Source organism: Chiloscyllium punctatum, chromosome 42 (genome assembly GCF_047496795.1).
Source record: "Chiloscyllium punctatum isolate Juve2018m chromosome 42, sChiPun1.3, whole genome shotgun sequence".
Classification (NCBI taxonomy): domain Eukaryota; kingdom Metazoa; phylum Chordata; class Chondrichthyes; order Orectolobiformes; family Hemiscylliidae; genus Chiloscyllium; species Chiloscyllium punctatum.
In genome coordinates, this window is record NC_092780.1 from 28,829,479 (window position 1) to 28,850,517 (window position 21,039).

A 21,039-nucleotide genomic window follows, 5' to 3' on the forward strand; every position below is an offset into this window, starting at 1 on the left:
CTCCCTTGGCTATGGGAGTAATGCTGCTTCAAGGGCAGGTTACAGAAAGATGGCCACAAGCTCTGCACCCAGTTCCCGGGGTCCCAACAGCCCTCACATGGCCAGGAGAGTTCTTTTCGAGAAACAGGCTGCACTTGCATCCGAACATTGAACCGTTAATAAAGTGCAACCTGCTTTTGGAAAGAAATGATTTGGAGATGCCGGTGTGAGACTGGGGTGTACAAAGTTGAAAATCACACAACACCAGGTTATAGTCCAACAGGTTTAATTGGAAGCACACTAGCTTTCGGAGCGACGCTTCCAATTAAACCTGTTGGACTATAACCTGATGTTGTGTGATTTTTAACTTTAGGAAAGAAAAGTGGCATCCCCCCTCCATGGGAATGTCTCGCTGCATAGTGACCACCTCCCAGACGGGGCAGGAGCAATTGAAACACTTAACTGCAATTAATGCAAGTTGGATCCTGCAGCGGGAAAGTGTTCCAATTCCAGCCCCCATCCAAGCGCTGCATCTTGAAGGCGTTTAAAATGTGTGTACTTGTCGCTAATGCACTTATATCCACGTGAAAGACACAGTATTCCATCCTCGGTGTAATACAGTACTGGTATTATCGCTTTAATTCAGAACGTAGCATGGCTAGTGTCGTCCGAAGAGATCCAACACAACGTTCATAGCTGAACAAAGAACAGTGCCTATGAAGTAGGATTTTCTGCGTTCTCTTGACTCCAGCAAACAATTAGAATTCCAGGTTTCATTCGCGTTTTCTTGAGGGTATTCCCGTCTACGTTCTCCCGGTAAAGTAAAATATTCCAGTCGTTTTAGTATCTATTATGCAGCTCTTGTAAATTATACTAACAACTGTCCACAGTAACTTCGCTACTTCATGCATTTAAACTTACTTGGCTGATATGCAACTTATGCAAAGTACTTTCTTCAAATGCAATGAATATATTGTGACGAAATGTTCCAAATCCAAGGGAAGCATTGAATGGAATAAAGCGATAACTTTTCCTTATATTTCTTTCTGCCAGAAGCACATTTGCCTCAATCTTTTTGTGAAGTTGGCGATTAATAAGAACAGTGATTGAGCAGGGTAGCCGAATATAAATAGAGAGATTCGTGCATTGGCTTATATATGCTGCCCCAGAAGTCAAATATCACATTAGATCTTCGAAAGGAACCAAGCCCGATATAACTTGTCACCTGCAGTGGACCTTGCTGTAAGGAGCACAATGGGCCAAGGCCGAATTGTGTTGAAGAGGAGCCTGGAATACTTGGTAACGCTGCTAAAAGCTCAGAGAACCATCATATGAAGGTCGAATGAGATGTTATGCTCCAGTATGATTATCGAGCAAATACAAAGTGAGATTCTGATCCCAAATACAGTATTTTCATAGACCTCTATTAATGGTATCTGTTAATTTTCAGACTATTCTTGGAGCTGGATACAAACCAACTTAGGTATAACTTCTAGGGCCTTGCTGTGTAAAGCACAAAGCTACATACAAGTAAGTCAGAGACTGGTCTCAGACCTCACCTTCATCTTCACTAACAGTTTAGTGTGTGTAATTGTTGAACTTTATTCTAGCACTGGTCTGTAAAGACTGAGCTCAACTGGAAGACTACTTGGATGAAGCCTGGTTATCTCCAGTACTAAAGAAGCCAAATCAAAACTAATATTAAAAGTGACTCTGATGTGAAGATACTAAACTTTTGTTTGCTTGGATTCAGATTACTCAACCACCTGAATGTGGCTGGAAAAGTGAAATTTCTACTCTGCTGGTTTGTAAGTTCTGCCTGGTCTCCCTCTGAAATCCTAGACTCTAATATGCTCTTAATTTTAGCTTCCCACCTAAAGGGAGGGTTTCCTACAACATCAAATTTTTTCACATTTCAGACAATGGCGCTCACCCCATCAATCTTCCATACTCTCAATGATAAGCTTTACGCAACTGACCTACAACTTAATATAAAACAAAGAACTGCAGATGCTGGAGAACAGAAACAAAAATTACTGATGAAACTGAGTAGGCCTGGCAACTCTGCTATCACCCTACAGAGCTAAGGTATCCAGTAACTCATTAGAACTAATTCTTAATTTAACTATCTTTCCAATAAGGAATAGGAACTATAGCTATAGGAACTTAGGGCTGCTTTTTAGTCTTCTGGGGAGAAAAAGAAAGTTGTCATTCAAATGTCTCAATGATTTTAGAGTTTATCAACTGATTTAATATTTATGTTTATTTGATGTACAGTCATAGAGATGTTCAGCATGGAAACAGACCCTTTGGTTCAACTCGTCCATGATTACCAGATATTCTAACCTAATCTCGTCCCATTTGCCAGCACTTGGCCCCGATCCTTGTAAACCTTCCCTATTCATATACCATCCAAATGCCTTTTAAATGTTGCAATTGTACCCGCCTCCACCACTTCCTCTGGCAGCTCATTCCATACATGCACCACCTTCTGTGTGAAAAAGTTGCCTCTTAAGTCCCTTTTATATCTTTCCCCTCTCACCCTAAACCTATGCCCTCTAGTTCTGGACTCCCTCACCCCAGGGAATAGACCTTGTCTGTTTATCCTATCCATGCCCATCACAATTTTATAAACCTCTATAAGGTCACCCCTCAGCCTCCAACGCTCCAGGTAAAACAGCCCAGCCTATTCAGCCTCTCCAGAAATCTCAAATCTTCCAACCCTGGCAACATCATGGTAAATCTTTTCTGAACAACATCCTTCCAATAGGAAGGAGACCAGAATTGCATGCAATATTCCAAAAGTGGCCTAATTAATGTCCTGGACAGTCGCAACATGACCTCCCAACTCTTGTACTCAATACTCTGACCAATAAAAGAAAGCATACCAAACGCCTTCTTCACCATCCTATCTACCTGTCACTCCACTTTCAAGGAGCTATGAATCTGCACTCCAAGGTCTCTTTGTTCAGCAACACTCCATAGGATCTTACCAATAAGTGTATAAGTCTTGCTAAGATTTGCTTTCCCAAAATGTAGCATTTATCTGAATTGAACTCCATTTGCCACTCAGCCCATTGGCCCACCTGATCAAGATTCCATTGTAATCTGAGGTAACCTTCTTCGCTGTCCACTACACCTCCAATTTTAGTGTTATCTGCAAACTTACTAACTATACCTTCCATGTTCATATCCAAATCATTTATATAAATGAAGAACCATAGTGGACACAGCAACAATCCTTGTGGCACTCCACTGGTCACAAACCTCAGTCTGAAAAACCCCTCCACTACCACCCCGTCTTCTATCTTTGAGCCAGTTCTGTATCCAAATGACTAGTTCTCCCTGTATTCGGTGAGATCTAACCTTGCTAATCAGTTTCCCATGGGTAACCTTGTCAAATGCCTTACTGAAATCCATATAGATCACGTCCACCACTCTGCCCTCATCAATCCTCTTTGTTACTTCTTAAAAAAAAAAGTTTGTGTGACATAACTTCCCATGCACAAAGCCATGTTGACTATCCCTAATCAGTCCTTGCCTTTCCAAATAAGTGTAAATCCTATCCCTCAGGATTCCCTCAAATAATGTGCCCACGACTGAAGTCAGGCTCACCAGTCCACAGTTCCCTGGCTTGTCCTTACCACCTTTTTTAAATAATGGTACCACGTTAGCCAAACTCCAGTCTTCTGACTCCTCACCTGTGACTATTGATGATACAAATATCTCAGCAAGGGGCCCAGCAATTACTTCTCTAGTTTCCCACAGAGTTCTAGAGTACACCTGATCAGGTGCTGGGGATTTATCCACCTTTTATGCATTTCAAAGACATACAGCACTTCCTCCTCTGTAATATGGACATTTTTCAAGATGTCACCATCTATTTCCCTACGTTCTATATCTTCCATGCCCTTCTCTGCAGTAAACACTGATGCAAGATATTTGTTTATTATCTCCTCCATCTCATGCAGCTCCACACAGGCTGCCTTGCTGATCTTTGAGGGGTCTGATTACCCATTTGTTCTTAATGCATTTGTAAAATCCCTTTGGATTCTCCTTAACTCTATTTGCTAAAGCTATCTCATTTCCCCTTTTTGTCCTCCTGACTTCCCTCTTAATATACTCTTCTAAGGATTCACTATCTCTGCTGCCTATACCTGACATATGCTTCCTTCTTTTTGTAACCAAACCTTCAATTTCTGTAGTCTTCCAGCATTCCCCTACACCTACCAGCCTTTCCTTTCACCCTAACGGGAATATACTATCTCTGTACTCTCAATTGAGGGTTTGGTTAAGAAAAAGAAGGAAGCATATGTCAGGTATAGACAGGATAGATCAAATGAATCCTTAGAAGAGTATAAAGAAAGTAGGAGTATACTTAGGGGGAAATCAGGGGGCAAAAGGGGGACATGAGATAGCTTTGGCAAATAGAATTAAGGAGAATCCAAAGAGTTTTTACAAATACATTAAGGATAAAAGGGTAACTAGGGAGAGAATAGAACCCCTCAAAGATCAGCAAGACAGCCTTGATGTTGAGCCACAGAAAATGGGGGAGATACTTAATGAATATTTTGCATCAGTATTTCCCGTGGAAAAAGATATGGAAGATATAGACTGTAGGGAAATAGATGGTGACATCTTGAAAAAATGTCCATATTACAGAGGAGGAAGTGCTGGATGTCTTGAAATGCATAAAAGTGGATAAATCCCCAAGACCTGATCAGTTGTACCCTAGACTCTGTGGGAAGCTAGAGAAGTGATTGCTGGGCCTGTTGCTGAGATATTTATATCATCGATAGTCATGGGTGAGGTGCCGGAAGACTGGAGGTTGGCTAACATGGTGCCACTATTTAAGAACGGTGGTAAGGACAAGCTAGGGAACCATAGACCGGTGAGCCTGACATAGGTGGTGGGCAAATTATTGGAGGGAATCCTGAGGAATGGGATTTACATGTATTTGGAAAAGCAAGGACTGATTAGAGATAGTCAACATGGCTTTGTGCATGGGAAATCATGTCTCACAAACTTGATTGAGTTTTTTGAGGAAATAACAAAGAGGATTGGGGAGGGCAGAGCAGTGGATGTGATCTATATGGACTTCAGTAAGGCATTCAACAAGGTTCCCCATGGGAGACTGATTAGCAAGGTTAGATCTCACGGAATACAGGGAGAACGAGTCATTTGGATACAGAACTGGCTCAAAAGGTAGAAGACAGAGGGTGGTGGTGGACGGTTTTTTTTTCAGACTGGAGGCCTGTGACCAGTGGAGTGCCACAAGGATCGGTACTGGGTCCTCTACTTTTTGTCATTTACATAAATGACTTGGATGTGAGCATAAGAGGTACAGTTAGTAAGTTTGCAGATGACACCAAAATTGAATGTGTAGTGTACAGTGAAGAGGGTTACATCAGATTACAACAGGATCTTGACCAGATGGGCCAATGGGCTGAGAAGTGGCAGATGGAGTTTAATTCAGATAAATACGAGGTGCTGCATTTTGGGAAAGCAAATCTTAGCAGGACTTATCCAATTTAATGGTAAGGTCCGAGGGAGTGTTGCTGAACAAAGAAACCTTGGAGTGCAAGTTCATAGCTCCTTGCAAGTGGAGTCGCAGATGGATAGGATAGTGAAGGAGGCATTTGGAATGCTTTCTTTTATTGGTCAGAGTATTGAGTACAGGTGTTGTGAGGTCATGTTGCGGCTGTACAGGACATTGATTAGGCCACTGTTGGAATATTGCATGCAATTCTGGTGTCCTTCCTATCAGAAAGATGTTATGAAACTTGAAAGGGTTTAGAAAAGATTTACAAGGGTATTGCCAGGGTTGGAGGATTTGAGCTATAGGGAGAGGCTGAACAGGCTGGGGCTGTTTTCCCTAGAGCATCAGAGGCAGAGGGCTGACCTTATAGAAGTTTACAAAATTATAAGGGGCATGGATAGGTTAAATAGACAAAGTCCTTTCCCTGGAGTCAGGGAGTCCAGAACTAGAGGGCATAGGTTTAGGGTGAGAGGGGAAAAGATATAAAAGAGACCTACGGGGCGACGTTTTCACACAGAGGGTGGTAGAATGAGCTGCCAGATAAAGTGGTAGAGGCTGGTAGAATTGCAACATTTAACAGGCAGTTGGATGGGTATATGAATAGGAAGGGTTTGGAGGGATATGGGCGAGGTGCTGACAGGTGGGACGAGATTGGGTTGGGATATCTCGTCGGCATGGACGGGTTGGACCGAAGGGTCTGTTTCCATGCTGTACATCTCTGACTCTCATTTCTGAAAGCTTCCCATTTTCCAGCTGTCCCTTTGCCTGCAAACATCTGCACCCAATCAACGTCTGAATGTTCTTGCCTAATACTGTCAAAATTAGTCTTCCTCCAATTTAGAACTTTAACTGTTAGATCTGTTCTATCCTTTTCCCTCAGTATTTTAAAACCAATAGAATTATGGTCGCTGGTCCCAAAGTGCTCCCCCACTGACACCTCAGTCACCTGCCCTGCATTATTTCCCAAGAGTAGGTCAAGTTGCACCTTCTGTAGTAGGTACATACTGGTTCAAAATTTTCTTGTACATTCTTGACAAATTCCTCTCCATCTAAACCTTTAACACATAGCTGTCCCAGTCTATGTTTGGAAAGTTAAAATCCCCTACCATAACCATCTGTATTCTTACAGATAGCTGAGATCTCTTTACAAGTTTGTTTCTCAATTTTTCGCTATTAGGAGGTCTATAATACAATCCCAATAAGGTGACCATCCCTTTCTTATTTCTCAGTTCCACCCAACTAACTCCCCTGGATATATTTCTGGGAATATCCTCCCTCAGTACAGCCGTAATGCTATCCCTTATCAAAAATGCCACTCCCCCTCCTCTCATGCCTCCCTTTCTGTCCTTCCTGTAGCATTTGTATCCTCATGGGTCACTTGGCAAAATGCAGAGAAAACACCATCTCTTTTTTCCCCCCAGTGTTAAACTTAAGAGGGTGCAGAAAAGATTCACAAGGATGTTGCTGGGGTTGGAGGGTTTCTTGGGAGAGCCTGGGGCTTTTCTCCCCCCAGAGCATTAGAGGGCTCAAGAGTGACCTTACAGTCGTTTATAAAATCATAAGAAGCATAAATAAAATGAATAGCCAAAGTCTTTTTCCATAGGATAGGGGAGGGAGGGGGAGATTTAAAGATCTGAGGGTAATATTTTCATGCAGAGGGTGGTGCATGTATGGAACTAGCTGGTAGAGCAAGTGGTGAAGGTTGGTACAATTACAACCTTTAAAAGGAATCTGGATGGGTACATGAACAAGAGGGATTTCGAAGGATATGGGCCAAATGCTAGCAAACACGACTAGGTCAGGTCAGCACAGATGAATTGGACTGAAGTGCCTGTTTCTGTTTTGTATGACTCTTAAGTACATTCTAGTTATAGGAACAGGAACAACTCTCACCTCTGCTTCACCATTCATTGAGATAGTGGATGTTCCAAGTCTTAACCTAAGCCCTCCAGTTTCTTCATGTTTCAATCATCTTACCTAACAAAAACTAAAGACCAATTGTTGCAACATCCTTAGCTTTAAGGGGAAACAGAATTCATGATTTCTATTATTCTGGTGTGAATGGTGCCTGATCTCCCTCAGGAATCCTAGATCCTGTCAATATTCCCTCAGTTTTAGCTTCTCTCCTGGGGGGAGGTTTTCCTGCTACATCAAATCCTTACATTTCAGGAAATGGAGCTCACCCCCCTCAATCTTCCATACTCATCACAATAAGGTTTATGAATCCAATCTACAATTTAATATAAAACAAAGAATGGCAGATGCTAGAGAATGGAAACTAAAACAGAAGTTGCTGGTGAAACTGAAGACTGGCAGCTCTATGGGGAAAATATGGAGTTAACGTATCTAGTAATTCATTAGGTCTCATCCTTAATTTAACAGTTTTTCTAATAAGGCAGGCAAGAACATTTTCCAAATTGCAGTCCATTTTGTGGAATATCACAAATGTGATCCAAGTGTTAATTCCCTGCACAATATCAGAAAGCTCAACTCTTACTGTTTTCACCAGTCTGCAATGTTTGATGACATATAGCTTAGAAAATTGGAGCTCTGACCATATATTTCTACTCAGTTGTCCCAGAATACAACCAGATGTATATAAGAAAAGGAGGAAGGTTGTCTCATAATAAGGAAAACCAGATTCCTATTCAGATTCACATCCCAACAACAATCACAATATCTGTGAACAAAGAGTAGTCACTTTTGGTGTAAGATCAATTTTTGCTTCACTAGAGTTTATCAGCTGATTGTCTATAATTCCATATTTGTGCACACAAAATATTCTAAAGTATTGCCCTTCTGATTTTCCAAATTGTTCAAGAGTTAAGATCACTCACCCAGCAGTAAGAATTAAAAATCAAACCTTGTATTTTTTTTTGACGATATTGTTATATCCTCAAGATTGCTTATTCCTGCATTTCAAATTAGGGAAAAATTGCTCAACTGTTTCAATTCTCTTATTTGAGCATGTGGACCAATGCAATATTCATGGTGCTCTTTGACTAGTTTTCATTCTCTTCCCTCCATGTCTCACCTCTAATGGTAATTATAAATTCATCGTGCTCTGAACCTAATCCATGTTTTGCTGTATGGTGTTGCTGCCATTGATGTGGGTTTTGTGCCAGACAAAAAATGATTCAACATACTTGATTTTGTTTTTGCTGTCTGAATCATTAACAGGGATAGATTCCCCTCTTCCTCACAGTAGCTTACCATAATTCAACAGCAACAGCTCAATGGATAGCACTGTAATATATAATGAGCTACCAGATGTCAGCTTTGGCACTTGGTAGTACTCTTGTCTGAGTCAGGAGGTCATGATTGAAGTTGTACTTGAGACTGGAGTACATAATCTGTACAGCCAACTGTTTTTGAAAGGAGTTGTTGAAGGTCCCTATTGTACCCTTAGGTGGATATTGCACTACTTGAAGAGATCAGTTGTGTTTTATAACCAATATTTAGCCTCAATACACTTCAAACTACCCACTTGATCATTTATTGCACTTTGACAGACTATATATCAAGTGGCTTCATCATTTCTTTACATTTGAAGTGTAATTGCAGTGGCAATGTAATTTTTGAATTGTTTTGCGATGTTTGTAAGCCATGAAAAAGGTGCCCACATGTACAACTTTGTTATTTGATGAACAGTCATCTTTTCGAAATGGTGTTCCATCACTCCGAAAGTGTTGCAACGTATTGCAGTACTTTCTTGAAATGTACCCTGTTAATGTATAATTGAAATAAACACTTAGCCTTTACAAGGAATCCAACCATAAAGGATACCATTCCTAAGTTCTTCCTTACAAATTCTCATTAAGAGAAAATGTACAGCGTGTTTTGGGAATTTGAACATCAGTCTCCAGAGTAATCGCCACAAATGAAGAAAATGTGGCAGCTGGAAATGAAGCATATTTGCATTTTGCTGCTACACTTCATTACAATGGCCAAAATCCTATGAAATTATCCTATGTATTAAATAATAGTATTCATAAAGCAACCGTGTTTTCATATTTTTAATGGTTGCTTATAACCACTTGAACAAAAGGAACGCTTTCCCTATAAAATGTTTCAGATGTTCCAACATCAAATTACAAGAATCAGCAAATACAAATCAGTGAGGCATTCTCTCTACAAAACAATCTTTAAATATTAGAAAAATTCCCAGAAGATCACAGAAGCTAAAAGTAACATGGTACGTATGGGTTACTAGCACAATTTCACATGGAGTGCAAAAATGCACTCATTTCACCTCTTACAGTACACACGCCCAGTGCTCCTGACCTTACTGTAAGAATCAGAAAATAAAATGGAAAAGTAAAGCTGCAAAATACAAACGACATTATATACAGATACCATACATCCTCATTCAAACCCAACACAAGTACAACAAAGTGCCTCTTTCAGTACCCTTTAAAAGACATCCACCCCACTCTGAAATGGGCACAAGCTGACAAGGTATTCAAATCATGATCCGGAGTTTAAGCAAAGCTGCAGTCAGTAAAAGGCTCAGTTACTTTGGGTTCTCCCCTCCTTTCCCTCTGCTCTTATGCTAATCTCTCACAGGTTAACAATGATGAGAAAATAACGGAGGGCACGGTATAGCTGTCGAGACTTCAGATTCTGATTGTGCCTCTTTCTTAATGAGCTGGGACTTAGAAACTTATTCACATCACTTCCCATGCGAGGAAGAGATAGATTCTTTTTCAATCCCTGAATTTGTAATTACTCCTTAATTCTGGTGTGCAAAGAAATGACAAACACAACATAGTCTCATTATGAGTTATGCAAAAGAAAGTGCTGAGCTTGTCTGTAAAAGAGATGTCAGTACTGTAGTGTTCCAAACTCAAGGGAGTTATATACAGGACCCGACCCCAGCAGCTCTGTGCAGTCTCTTGTGAAAAAGGACTCCGGCAGTACAATCTTTCAACTCTACAATTCAAAGGAGGATGAAACTGTTCATTAAAACTTCTCACAATATGCTTTGCATTTGGTTTGATGACCAGAGAGCTAATGTACATTCCATTCAGAAGTGACAAAACAGAATTTGAAAAATACAAAAATGCTATTTGCAGTTTATGCTGCAAGCTTTAAACTGCATCTAGAACATCAAGATCAACTCGCACCAATATTATGACTCTTCAAAATCAGATTGACAGACTAAAATGATACAAAATACTTGGGCTTCTCTGCAGTAATGCAGTCACATCCTCCATAAGGAAACACATTAAGGAAAGACTACACATGCAGAAAAACAAAGTTTTAAGTAACCAGAACAAAGTGGCTTGTAAGGACAACAGATTCCTTTGCAATTTTGAAGGGCACTGGGCGACAGGAGCTAATTTCTATCCTCTGCTGTTAAAACAAACGAGCACTTGCTTTGGTGCAGACCACTGAATGACTTTGTTCATGTTACGAAGGAGAGATGTAATTCACAAAATAGGGAATCTGAAATCTCCTTCAAAAAACATGTCATATTTACAAACTGCAACATCACAAAATACCCTTCACTGAATCAGATCAGCCTGTGCTTATACACAAGATCTGATCCTGGTCATTCCCACTGAGGAGCCCATCCCTTGCCCTTGAAGAGCACGCCCCGCCCTTCCCAAAGTAAAAGATCAGGATATCCCGCTTATGGAAATACTAAAGAATTCATGGCTTCGATACTTGCTATCTAACCACCCTGATATTTCGGTTCTGCTTAAATGCAAAACAAACTTAACAGTGGACCAGAACTGGTAGCAGGTAAACGAGGCAGGATCCAACTTTAGTGACCATATTTTTGTTTAAAACAATTAAAAATTCAAAGCATTGCAATGCAAGTATGAATGACCTGATAAACCCAACACCAACTTTAAATGCAGTAAGTGAATTCACACTCAAACACACAAATGATCTTGTGTGCCTATATTTGATTATGTAAGATGTACTCCAAACCATACCAGAGAATCAGTATGTCAGTTTTTAAAAAGTTGAGCCCTGAATATCACTCAGCAGTACATGGATGGAGAGTCATTTCAGAATGATTGTAACAGGAATTTTCTAGTGGAAACAAAACTGTTTACAAATTCTCCATTTGGTCCATTCTTACTTGCATCACTAGTGGTTTTCAATGAGTTGAAAACAACTCGGGAAAGCCCAGTTAATTTGTCCGTGGAACTGACTGGACAATGATGGCTGGATCACATCAGATTTTAGAACGTCTGCTTCTGCCAATTGTCTCAAACAGTCCTGGTAGCGGGCATGAGGGCTCTTTATGCTGATAGTTTTAGTACTGCCTGGAAGATCAAAGCAGAGCACTTCAGTCAGAGTCTGAGTCAGAGGACTCTTCTGATGAAGAGCTGCTGCTGCTGTCAGACTGATTTTCTTCATCATCTTCACCCTCGTCATCGTCATCATCATCATCTGCATTCTAGAAAGAAAAATCAGAGCGATGCTTAGTAATAAAGAGTTATTAGCACTACACATTTTATAATTCAAAATAAACAATGAGGGGAAACCTGGCAAGAATATGGGTTTCAAATGAACAATGAAAAGTTACTGCAATTTCTAAGTGAAGTCTAGCAGAAACAAAGCTCATTTAGTTGGAGAATCACTTACAGGTCCAGGCAGAGACCATTACAGAAAAAAGACAAATTCTATATGTAGATCAAGGTTTTTCTGCCAGTTAAAGTGGGATTGAGGAGTTAACTACATAAATACAAGCAACTCTGGTTGACTGTCACTTCATTCACGTATACATTTATTGAGGTGCTGATGTTTCTGCTGTGGGCGTTAATCCCTTTTTTTGTAATAGTCAAAAAAAAACTTTTTTGACTTTACAGAAATATAGAGTTATTGAAAATATACAAATACCATTATAATAAAAAACGCAAATTACAATACAACTACTATCTACTAACCTACCCTATTATACAAAACAAATCCAAACCCTGTGCAAAACAACACCAATAAATGACTAATAAAATATTAAAAAAACACACAAGAACACAAAACAGCTACACTCAATGCAAAGTTCCCAGACAAAAAAAAAACAACAGGAGTGTATATATACCGGATTAATTCAAGAGTCCCCCCTCCAGGGCTCAGCAAACCTAACCATCCTGGTTAAACAAACACCCTAGTTAAGATAGCAGACTGATCTTTGTCCAAATAACTCAAAAAGGGCTGCCATGTCTTATAAAAAAAAGGTCTGTTGTGTGGTGCACCACATTTGTGAAAGAATCCAAGGGGATGTGCTGCATACTTAATATCCGCCATCCCAACAAGCCCAGGGGGATCTCAGACACCCAATTCTTGACCCGCAAATCTTTGGGCAAGTACAGCAAGTCAACCTGAGGCAGTGGAACCAGACAGTAGGATTGGCTTCTTTTTCTTTCTTTCTTTCCTTGCTGTTCTGCCACATCATTTAGGTATTTGGACTCAAAGCATGATGTAACTTGATGTTGCGGTGCTTCAGAGAGTGTATATTTAGAGTGTTTACTTTTTCCTCACCTGGAACAATGGTCATTTGAGCATCCAAGCAAATAGGTGTATGCTGTGGAAATGTTTTTCAGTCCGGTGTAATTAATTTTTGCAGGAGCTTTGCCTGCAAGTTTGCAGGGCTGGCTTCAAGGAGGACACTAGCATTTGTTTGATGGTAATGTCATCGAATCTGAAGAATGTGGTGCAGGCATTGCAGGTTGAATGTCTCTCATGCTGTTACATATCGCTGATAACATTGCAGTTAAACCTGCAATATGGAAATATGATGATAATACTAAAAACAAAAAATACTGGAGAGATCACAGCGGGTCAGGCAGCATCCATGGTAAGAAGGAAAGCCAACGTTGAGAGTCTAGGGATGACTTCATCAGAGTGATGATGTTGTTGTTGATGATGATGATGATGATGATGATGATGATGATGATGATGATGATGATGATGATGCTGCTCTGTACACTGGGTGTTTATTGAATTGTGGAAGACTTTCATTTTTTATAATTCATTTAGAGGACATGGGCGTCACTGGCTGGGCTAGTATTTATTGCCCATCCCCAGTTCCCCTTAGTTCCTGTCATAGTTTTTAGCAGGTCAGGCTGGCACAGCTGACCCGGTGTTAACTTCCTCTGTCAAAAGGCCACCATTGACCAGGAGTCTGCCAATGTATAGTAAGTGGTTGACATATTCCAGTCGTTTCTTCAACATACACAGGAGGCAAACTGACCAGGTTTGGATTGATACAGTATTTGCTTTGGTGGCATTTAAGGACTGAGTGAATTTCCTGTATGCAGAATTGTTAAGATCGTGAGAGGCACTTGCTAATCTGGTGCATAGTAAACAACACAGCAACGATCTGCATATTGCAAGTCATGTTTGTCTCTGGTCATCTGTTTAACCTCTGTTGCCTCAGTGTCAAAACTGAACAGTTTTCCATCGCAGTGGCATTTCATGCTCAGAAGCTCAACTGCCCTCTGGCATAAGGTGAATGACCAGTGTCAGGTAGACTAAGTAGTTTAGGTAGATTCACCATGCTAAATTGCTCCATAGTGTCTAAGGATGTGTAGGCTAGCTGGATTAGCAATAATAAATGAAGGGTTACAGGGATAACATGGGCTGGTGCAGACTTGATGGACTGAATGGCCTCTTTCTGCACTGTACGGATTCTAAGATTAGTATGGAAATTCCTTGCTTAACTCAGTCCAGAAACTGAATACTCGTTTCAAACCTCACACTCGAAACAGTTGCAATCATAACGTTACGAAGTAGTTGGAGCATTGTGATAAAGCCGTTTCGTTGTTTTTCAGAGATTAGGGTGGTGATCCAAAGAAACTCGCAAATTACTGAATCAAGTGCTCGAGTCAGGTCAGTTAATGTAATGACGACTTCTTGGAGACTTGTTGCCTTGCCAATAGATAATATATCTGCCGCATGCTTCTTCAGCTGCCCTGCGCCAGGAAGATGGTCTTAATCAGGGCAACAATGTTAATTTGGAATCTTGACAGTCCACAGGATGCAATTGCAGTTCTTCTTCCAAGAGTCTTGAGATTAGCCTTCTGTGTTCCAACATTCTAGGTTGCAAAATTCAGATTTTCCTCTCTCTCAGGCCACAAAAGATGGTGATCCCACCACATCTGCCTCTCCAGCCAGAAGAAAGTGGGACAGCTTATTTTTTAAGGACATAGAGGCCTTTCCCCACTTGAGTTGAGCAGAGGCTACCTTCAAGTCATAGACAACGCTGTCTAAAGAGATCTCTGTCCCAGTCCAGGTGTCTAATGACCTTCAATTGTACCGGGCTTTACTGAGACCACACCTTAAATAATGTGTGCAGTTTTGGTTTTCATATTCATATTTAAGCTCGCACTAGAGGCAATATTGGTTCATTAATTAGACTCTGGGATGAGAAGGTTGTCCAACGATAAGAGGCCGAATAAGTTAGGTCTGTATTCTTTGGAGTGGAGAATAAGGGAGTGATCTCATGAAAAGTACAGGATTCAGAAGGAGCCTGATAGGATGGACACAGGTTGTTTCCACTGACTGAAGAATCTAGAACATGGAGCAACAGCTGTTGGATAAAGGCTGACCATGTTGGACGGAGAAGAAATTTATTTACTCAAAAGGATGCGAGTCCATGGAATTCTGTGCGCCAGAAACTTTGTGGTGCTCAATCAGTGAATCTATTTACAGCTAAAATTGATAATATTTTTGGTCACCTTTTTAACTGTCACTCTTGAGATTCAACAAATCAAAGGAAATGGGCAATGAAAGGGCAAGTGGAGTTGAAGCTCAGAACCAGTCATTATCTTACTGAATGGTAGAGCAGGTTCAACAGACTGAATGGACAACTGCTGTCTTTCCTGATTTTAAGACTTCACATTCGCCACTCATTGAGAAAATGTTCAATTGGTGAGATGGCTTCAATCTGATTGACATATTAGGTGGCAAGACACCGTGAAAAAGATCTCCACGGCATCTAGCTAGACTTGATAAATGTTAACATACCTAGGTCAACATCCTACATATTCTAAATAGACCATAAATGGAAAGGAGAGATGAAACAAGGTATCAACCCAAGGTAATTTGAATTGTGACCTTAGATCTTAACTTCTCTTTTCTCTGTCTTATTAAAAAAAAAGTGGCTAAACTCAACTGCCAAGTCTTAATAGTTAAAAGAAATGCTACAAGGAATATTGAAATTGTTCAAAAATTCCATCAAATATATTTACTCTGATAAAATTATTTCCAGCCTGTCTTCTTTCACTTAAATGTAATATTCAGAGAGAAGGCAGAAATTATCAGTCAACCTCTTGTTTCTGAATTAAATAACTATTCCATGTTGAGTTCTGGACATCATTTTATTTGTTTAGGAAATTAGATTTCAGACAGGTAAACCATTAGAACGAAGGAAGGAAACTTTCAGCCTGGCAAAGACTGGATTTTAATACAGGTTTTGGGGTGGAGGAAGTACTAAGGCAGAAAACATTGTTCTTAATTTTCTTGAATAGTCCATTCAATACCCCTAAAGAGCACATTGCAGAAGTAAAGTAATTTATTTTACCTCGTCTGCATCATCCTCTTCCTCACTTTCTTCATCACTGTCTGAACCTGAGGAGTCATCAGAATCTGAAGAATTGGCCTTTTCTTCATCATCGTCGTCGTCATCATCATCGTCATCGTCATCCTCTTCATCAGAATCCTCAGTTTCCTGCAGAAATCAGTAGGAACTCTGAATACTTGTACTTGAGTTAATTTCTCCTTTAACAAGATACGGTTCATAAAATCCGTGTTGAAGACTAAAGATCAAACAGTTGAATATGTTAACTTCATCATTTATGAATGGTTCAGACTTCCATGCTCAAAAAATCATAAGTTTTATTGCAACTCCCAAAAAGAAATTCAGAAATGATCACTCCAGTCCAAATACTAAAGAATACAAAATTATTGCTACAAACTTTGAACCTAATATGCTACTAAATCATGAAAGTTAACTGCCACTGGCTCAAGTCGAAGCAAAATTGTTATCTTTGTCAATATATTCGCTTTGCCAGACAGGAATAAAAAAAAAGTGCTTGCTGATCTATCCCATGTACGAATCTGTCCAAACAATGTGGCAACGATCTACATGTTCTTAAAAAAGATATTGTCACTGGACTAGCAACCCAGAGACTGAGATTCTGGTGATTTCTGGTCATGCTCTGGGGGCCTAGGTTTGCCATGTCAGATGGTGGTATTTGAATTCAACGTGAGTCAAATAACCATTAGTCTAACTGTTGTCAATTGTGGAGAAAAACCAATCTGGTTCACAAATGTCCTTTAGAGAAAGTAATTACCACCCTTACCTGACCTGGCCTACATGTGAGGTACAGCAATGTTTTTGACTCTTCTCCCTAATTGCCCCGAGGGCAGTTAAGTGACAACTGCTGGCTCAACCAGTGCTGGCTCCCAATCCGTGAATGAACAAAATGTTCAATCACGGCAAGTCTAACTGTAGGATCCTTTTGCCTATTTCAACAAATTCAATGACTAGCAACTAAATGTGCCACTTTTTCTTCTTTGATTAACAATACCCTTGCAGATGGTGCATTTAACCATCAAGGCTTCAATTCATCTGTAGAATCTTGCCAATATTTCCTGTGGCTCGTTCTATAGTACACATTCAGTCAAATGTAGAGCTGTAGTACGAGTAAAATTTAAGCATACAACAGCTACCCTTCACTGGGAAGGGCATTATCTCCGCTGTACTCTGATTGGCAGAATGCGATTCACGGAGTCTCCCATAGTGGAGCTCTTCCATGAACCTAACATTGACTGAGATGGAGATGTCTTTTTCAAACTTACAACTAACCCCAAACTGAAAAGGTGTAGAAGCTCTGCAGATGAATACTAGAAGTTATAAAATTTGACATAGGAAGACTAAGTGAATGTGCAAAACTGTAACAGAGTTCAATGCAGGAAATGCAAGGACATTCATTTTGGATTAAAGAAAAACAAACTGGAACAAAAGGAGTTTAAATGCCCAGGTACACAATCCACTAAAACACTCATGCACAGGCTCAAACATCCTAATGCAAAGTTCTTCTGAGGGTTTGCTGTTGCTCAGTTATGCTTTAGGTCGTCAGACCCTATCTGTTTTGGACATAGTATATCAGGAAGGATTACTTTGGAGCTTTGGAGGCAGTAGACAATTATTAAGACAAAAAAAGTTAAGTCATAAGGATAGATTATATAATCACAGGGTGCTTCCCCTTGGATTTAAAAAGTCGATGCATGATTTAAGAGTTTTAAGGTTATAATAAGATCATGTAGATACAGAGAAGGTTTTTCCCGCTGATGAAGCAACCCAGAACAAGGGTACACAACAACAATTTATAATTAGGCTGTTCAGAGTAAATTATATATTACATAGGCAACTGCTTTTCTCTATGCATGAAATTTATAAGACAAGCATACTTCAAACTGCATGGGGACGTGATACCTTAGTCGTATTATCACTTGACTATTAACCCAGAAATTCAGCTAATATTCTGGGGACCTGGGTTCAAATCCTGCCAAGCCAGATGGTGGAATTTGAATTCAATAAAAAAAAGCTGGGAATTAGATCACCCTCAACGCTCATGATGTAAACTCTGTTGCACATGGTAACCATTTTAAAAATAAGAGCACTGCACTTCACCAGTTTGCCACATTTTCTATCTTGCATCTCTAACAAATTAGCTCAACCACAAGAATACATGAGGTGCTTTTATCAAACCAAAGCTGCAGTAACTCCACAGATACTTACACTTGCGCTCTGTGCTTGTAATGCAATTTTCATTTTGGGATTTGGACTAGCTGCTTTTGCAGAACTTTTGCGTTTCTGTCAAAGGCATTACAGAAACATTAAAAATATCAAAATATTAAAAATCTGCAATCATTACAATTGTCTTGAAACCCCCACACCATCTCATTCACTACCACTACCCAGCAACACAAAAGGTACATTTCAAATATCAGACTTTTGAGGGGTGACCTTATAGAGGTTTACACAATTATGAGGGGCATGGATAGGGTAAATAGGCAAAGTCTTTTCCCAGGGGTCAGGGAGTCCAGAACTAGAGGGCATATCTAGGGTGAGAGGGGAAAGATATAAAAGAGACCTGCAGGGCAACGTTTTCACACAGAGTGGTACATGTATGGAATGAGCTGCCAGAGGAAGTGGTGGAGGCTGGTACAATTGCAACATTTAAAAGGCATTTGAATAGGAATAGGATAGGATATGAATAGGAAGGGTTTGGAGGGATATGGGCTGGGTGCTGGCAGGTGGGATTAGATTGGTTTGGGATATCTGGTCGGCATGGACGGGTTGCACCGAAGGGTCTGTTTTCATGCTGTACATCTCTATGACTCTTAACTTTCAACTTTAAGTTAATCATTAAGCCAAGATTTGGATCAGGCATTTGTATGCAGGCCATTAGGGTGGTACAACCCTGGGTATAATAATTAGTCAATAGAAAACAATATTTTTCTTCCAACATAAAGTGAAGTCAAAGTAGAGAGCTCACAAAAATACACTTCTTACTGAGTTTTGAATACAATGATTGCCAAAATGTAGTCAATCTATCAACTTACATTTGTAGTGTATTCCTTGTACATGGCTCTCTCCTGGGGCGATAAGCTCTATGAAAATAAAGTAATATGCATAATTAAATATTGCACTTGTCCACTTCAAATAAAGCAATTACAATGACAATGCTATCATTAGCCCAGACCACAGAGCCCCCATTAACAGTTCCTTTTTAAGCAATATGCATTGGGGCTGATTTAAACATTGGATTATAATCAGCAAGCAGTTAAGAGACGGCAAAAAAAAACTTTTGTATTTGCTTGTTAAAGAAAAACAAAACTTTTCAGCTTTAGAGGAAAGATTACAACATGGAAAACTCATTCAAATCCACAAGAATTAGGATACAATAGGAAGATGATAACAATTTGGACTCAAGAACAGAATAATTAGAAGCTTAGCTTGGATTCTGGGTTTGTGATGATGCGTTGACAAGATCATCACTAGGATAAGTGATTAGATTTCAGATTGTAAAATGCAGACACCAACTGTGAGCTCAACACTTTTACAGATGGCATGGGACAGTGAGCTAGGGATGGACACCACAGTTAAGATTTGGCAGAAAGATTTAGAACGGTTATGCACTTGGACAACTAAATGGCCACTGAACACTGAACTCTCACCACTGAACTTTAAAGTATTGTATATTTTAAAAATGAAAACAGCAGAGATAAGCTAGTGAAAATGAATGATTGTGATGATACATTTCTTTCATTGAGGAAAAAAAAGCAGCTAAAGAAAGAATGAAAATAATTTGAATGTTTAATTAGAACAGTGGAGTGCAAATCCACAAGAGGTGATGTCAGGCTTGATGATACACTGATCATCTCGTATTGGGATGTGGCCCAATACTGGTCTCCTAAAGTCTAGATACTTGCATACTTTGGAAAATACACGGAAATTGCTTATAGGAATGATCCCCCAAATAAGAAAAAGATATTCAAAGTGCATTAGGAAAGGTTAGTGAGGGGCAGCCTCAGTTAGGCATGGCACGGCAGTGGCAAAGACAAGATGAACTCTGTTGGACTAACATTCACTCTGTTTCTCTTATTACAGATGCTGCCAGACCTATTGAGTATTTTGAGCAGTTTTTAGTTTGAATTCTGTATGATATTGGGTTAATAAGGCCGGAGGTAAAGGAAGATAACCAAAGGCTGGCTAAATAGAAACCAGTAATGCCTGCTATCAGGTCAATGATTGGATGTAGAAGCTAGTTGCTCTTAAATCTATTCAGTCAGAAGCCCATTCACAGACTGGTGAAAGATAAATCTTCAACTGGTAATGGATCCAAACTCTCTAACTAAAATTTAGTCTATAGTGCAGGCTACCTACCTTAAGCCAGGCTTCTAGATTGATTTTGTATTGGCTTTGCTGTTCTTCTGCCATTTTCTTATAACGGTCCTTCTGAGCCTGGGTGACTTTCCGCCATCTTTTACCAATCTCTACCATCCGGTCCTTCAGATTCAGATGGTTCAACTCACCGCCTGTGAGGAGTTCCTGGGAAAATTTCTGGTAACCATTCCTGAAATAGCAGTCATTATAAACCTTTCTCAGCACAACTGGCCAATAAAAACACATAAGAGCGAATATTTTTGATAAATTGTATCTTGGAAAGCAGAAGGGTGTTGTGAAACCTTTGTTTTTTTTTTCCCCTTGATAAATCAGTTACCACACATGAGAATTTCTGCAAAATATACTATACAGTTTTCTCTGAAATTTTATTTAAATCCATCAGCATTTAAAGCAGAACTGATAAAGTAGTCAAAGCTTCACAAGATTCCCAAGTGATGCAGGAAAATAATTTGCTACATCACACTACCTTCAGCAATGCCCCTTAATCCTTTGTTTACTCTGGTTCTGACCACAAAATAATCTTCCCATATGTCACTTCTGATTCTACTCGATTACAATGTTTATTTGTAAAGCATACAGGTATCAA

At 39.8% G+C, this 21,039-nt stretch overlaps 1 protein-coding gene across 12 annotated transcripts in view; it reads right to left on the reverse strand.

The window, feature by feature from the left end:
- Positions 1-9,521: 9,521 nt before the first annotated feature.
- ubtf (upstream binding transcription factor) overlaps positions 9,522-21,039 on the reverse strand; it is a 71,816-nt gene continuing 60,298 nt past the window's right edge. For all 12 annotated transcript variants that reach the window (XM_072561713.1, XM_072561717.1, XM_072561716.1 and 9 more), the window contains 5 exons: positions 20,433-20,622; positions 19,109-19,156; positions 18,282-18,356; positions 16,059-16,205; positions 9,522-11,933 (listed from right to left, as the gene is read on the reverse strand). In XM_072561713.1, coding sequence (XP_072417814.1) covers positions 11,823-11,933; positions 16,059-16,205; positions 18,282-18,356; positions 19,109-19,156; positions 20,433-20,622 — 571 coding nt within the window. In that variant the 3' untranslated portion in view covers positions 9,522-11,822. The remainder of the gene's footprint in view (positions 11,934-16,058; positions 16,206-18,281; positions 18,357-19,108; positions 19,157-20,432; positions 20,623-21,039) is intronic.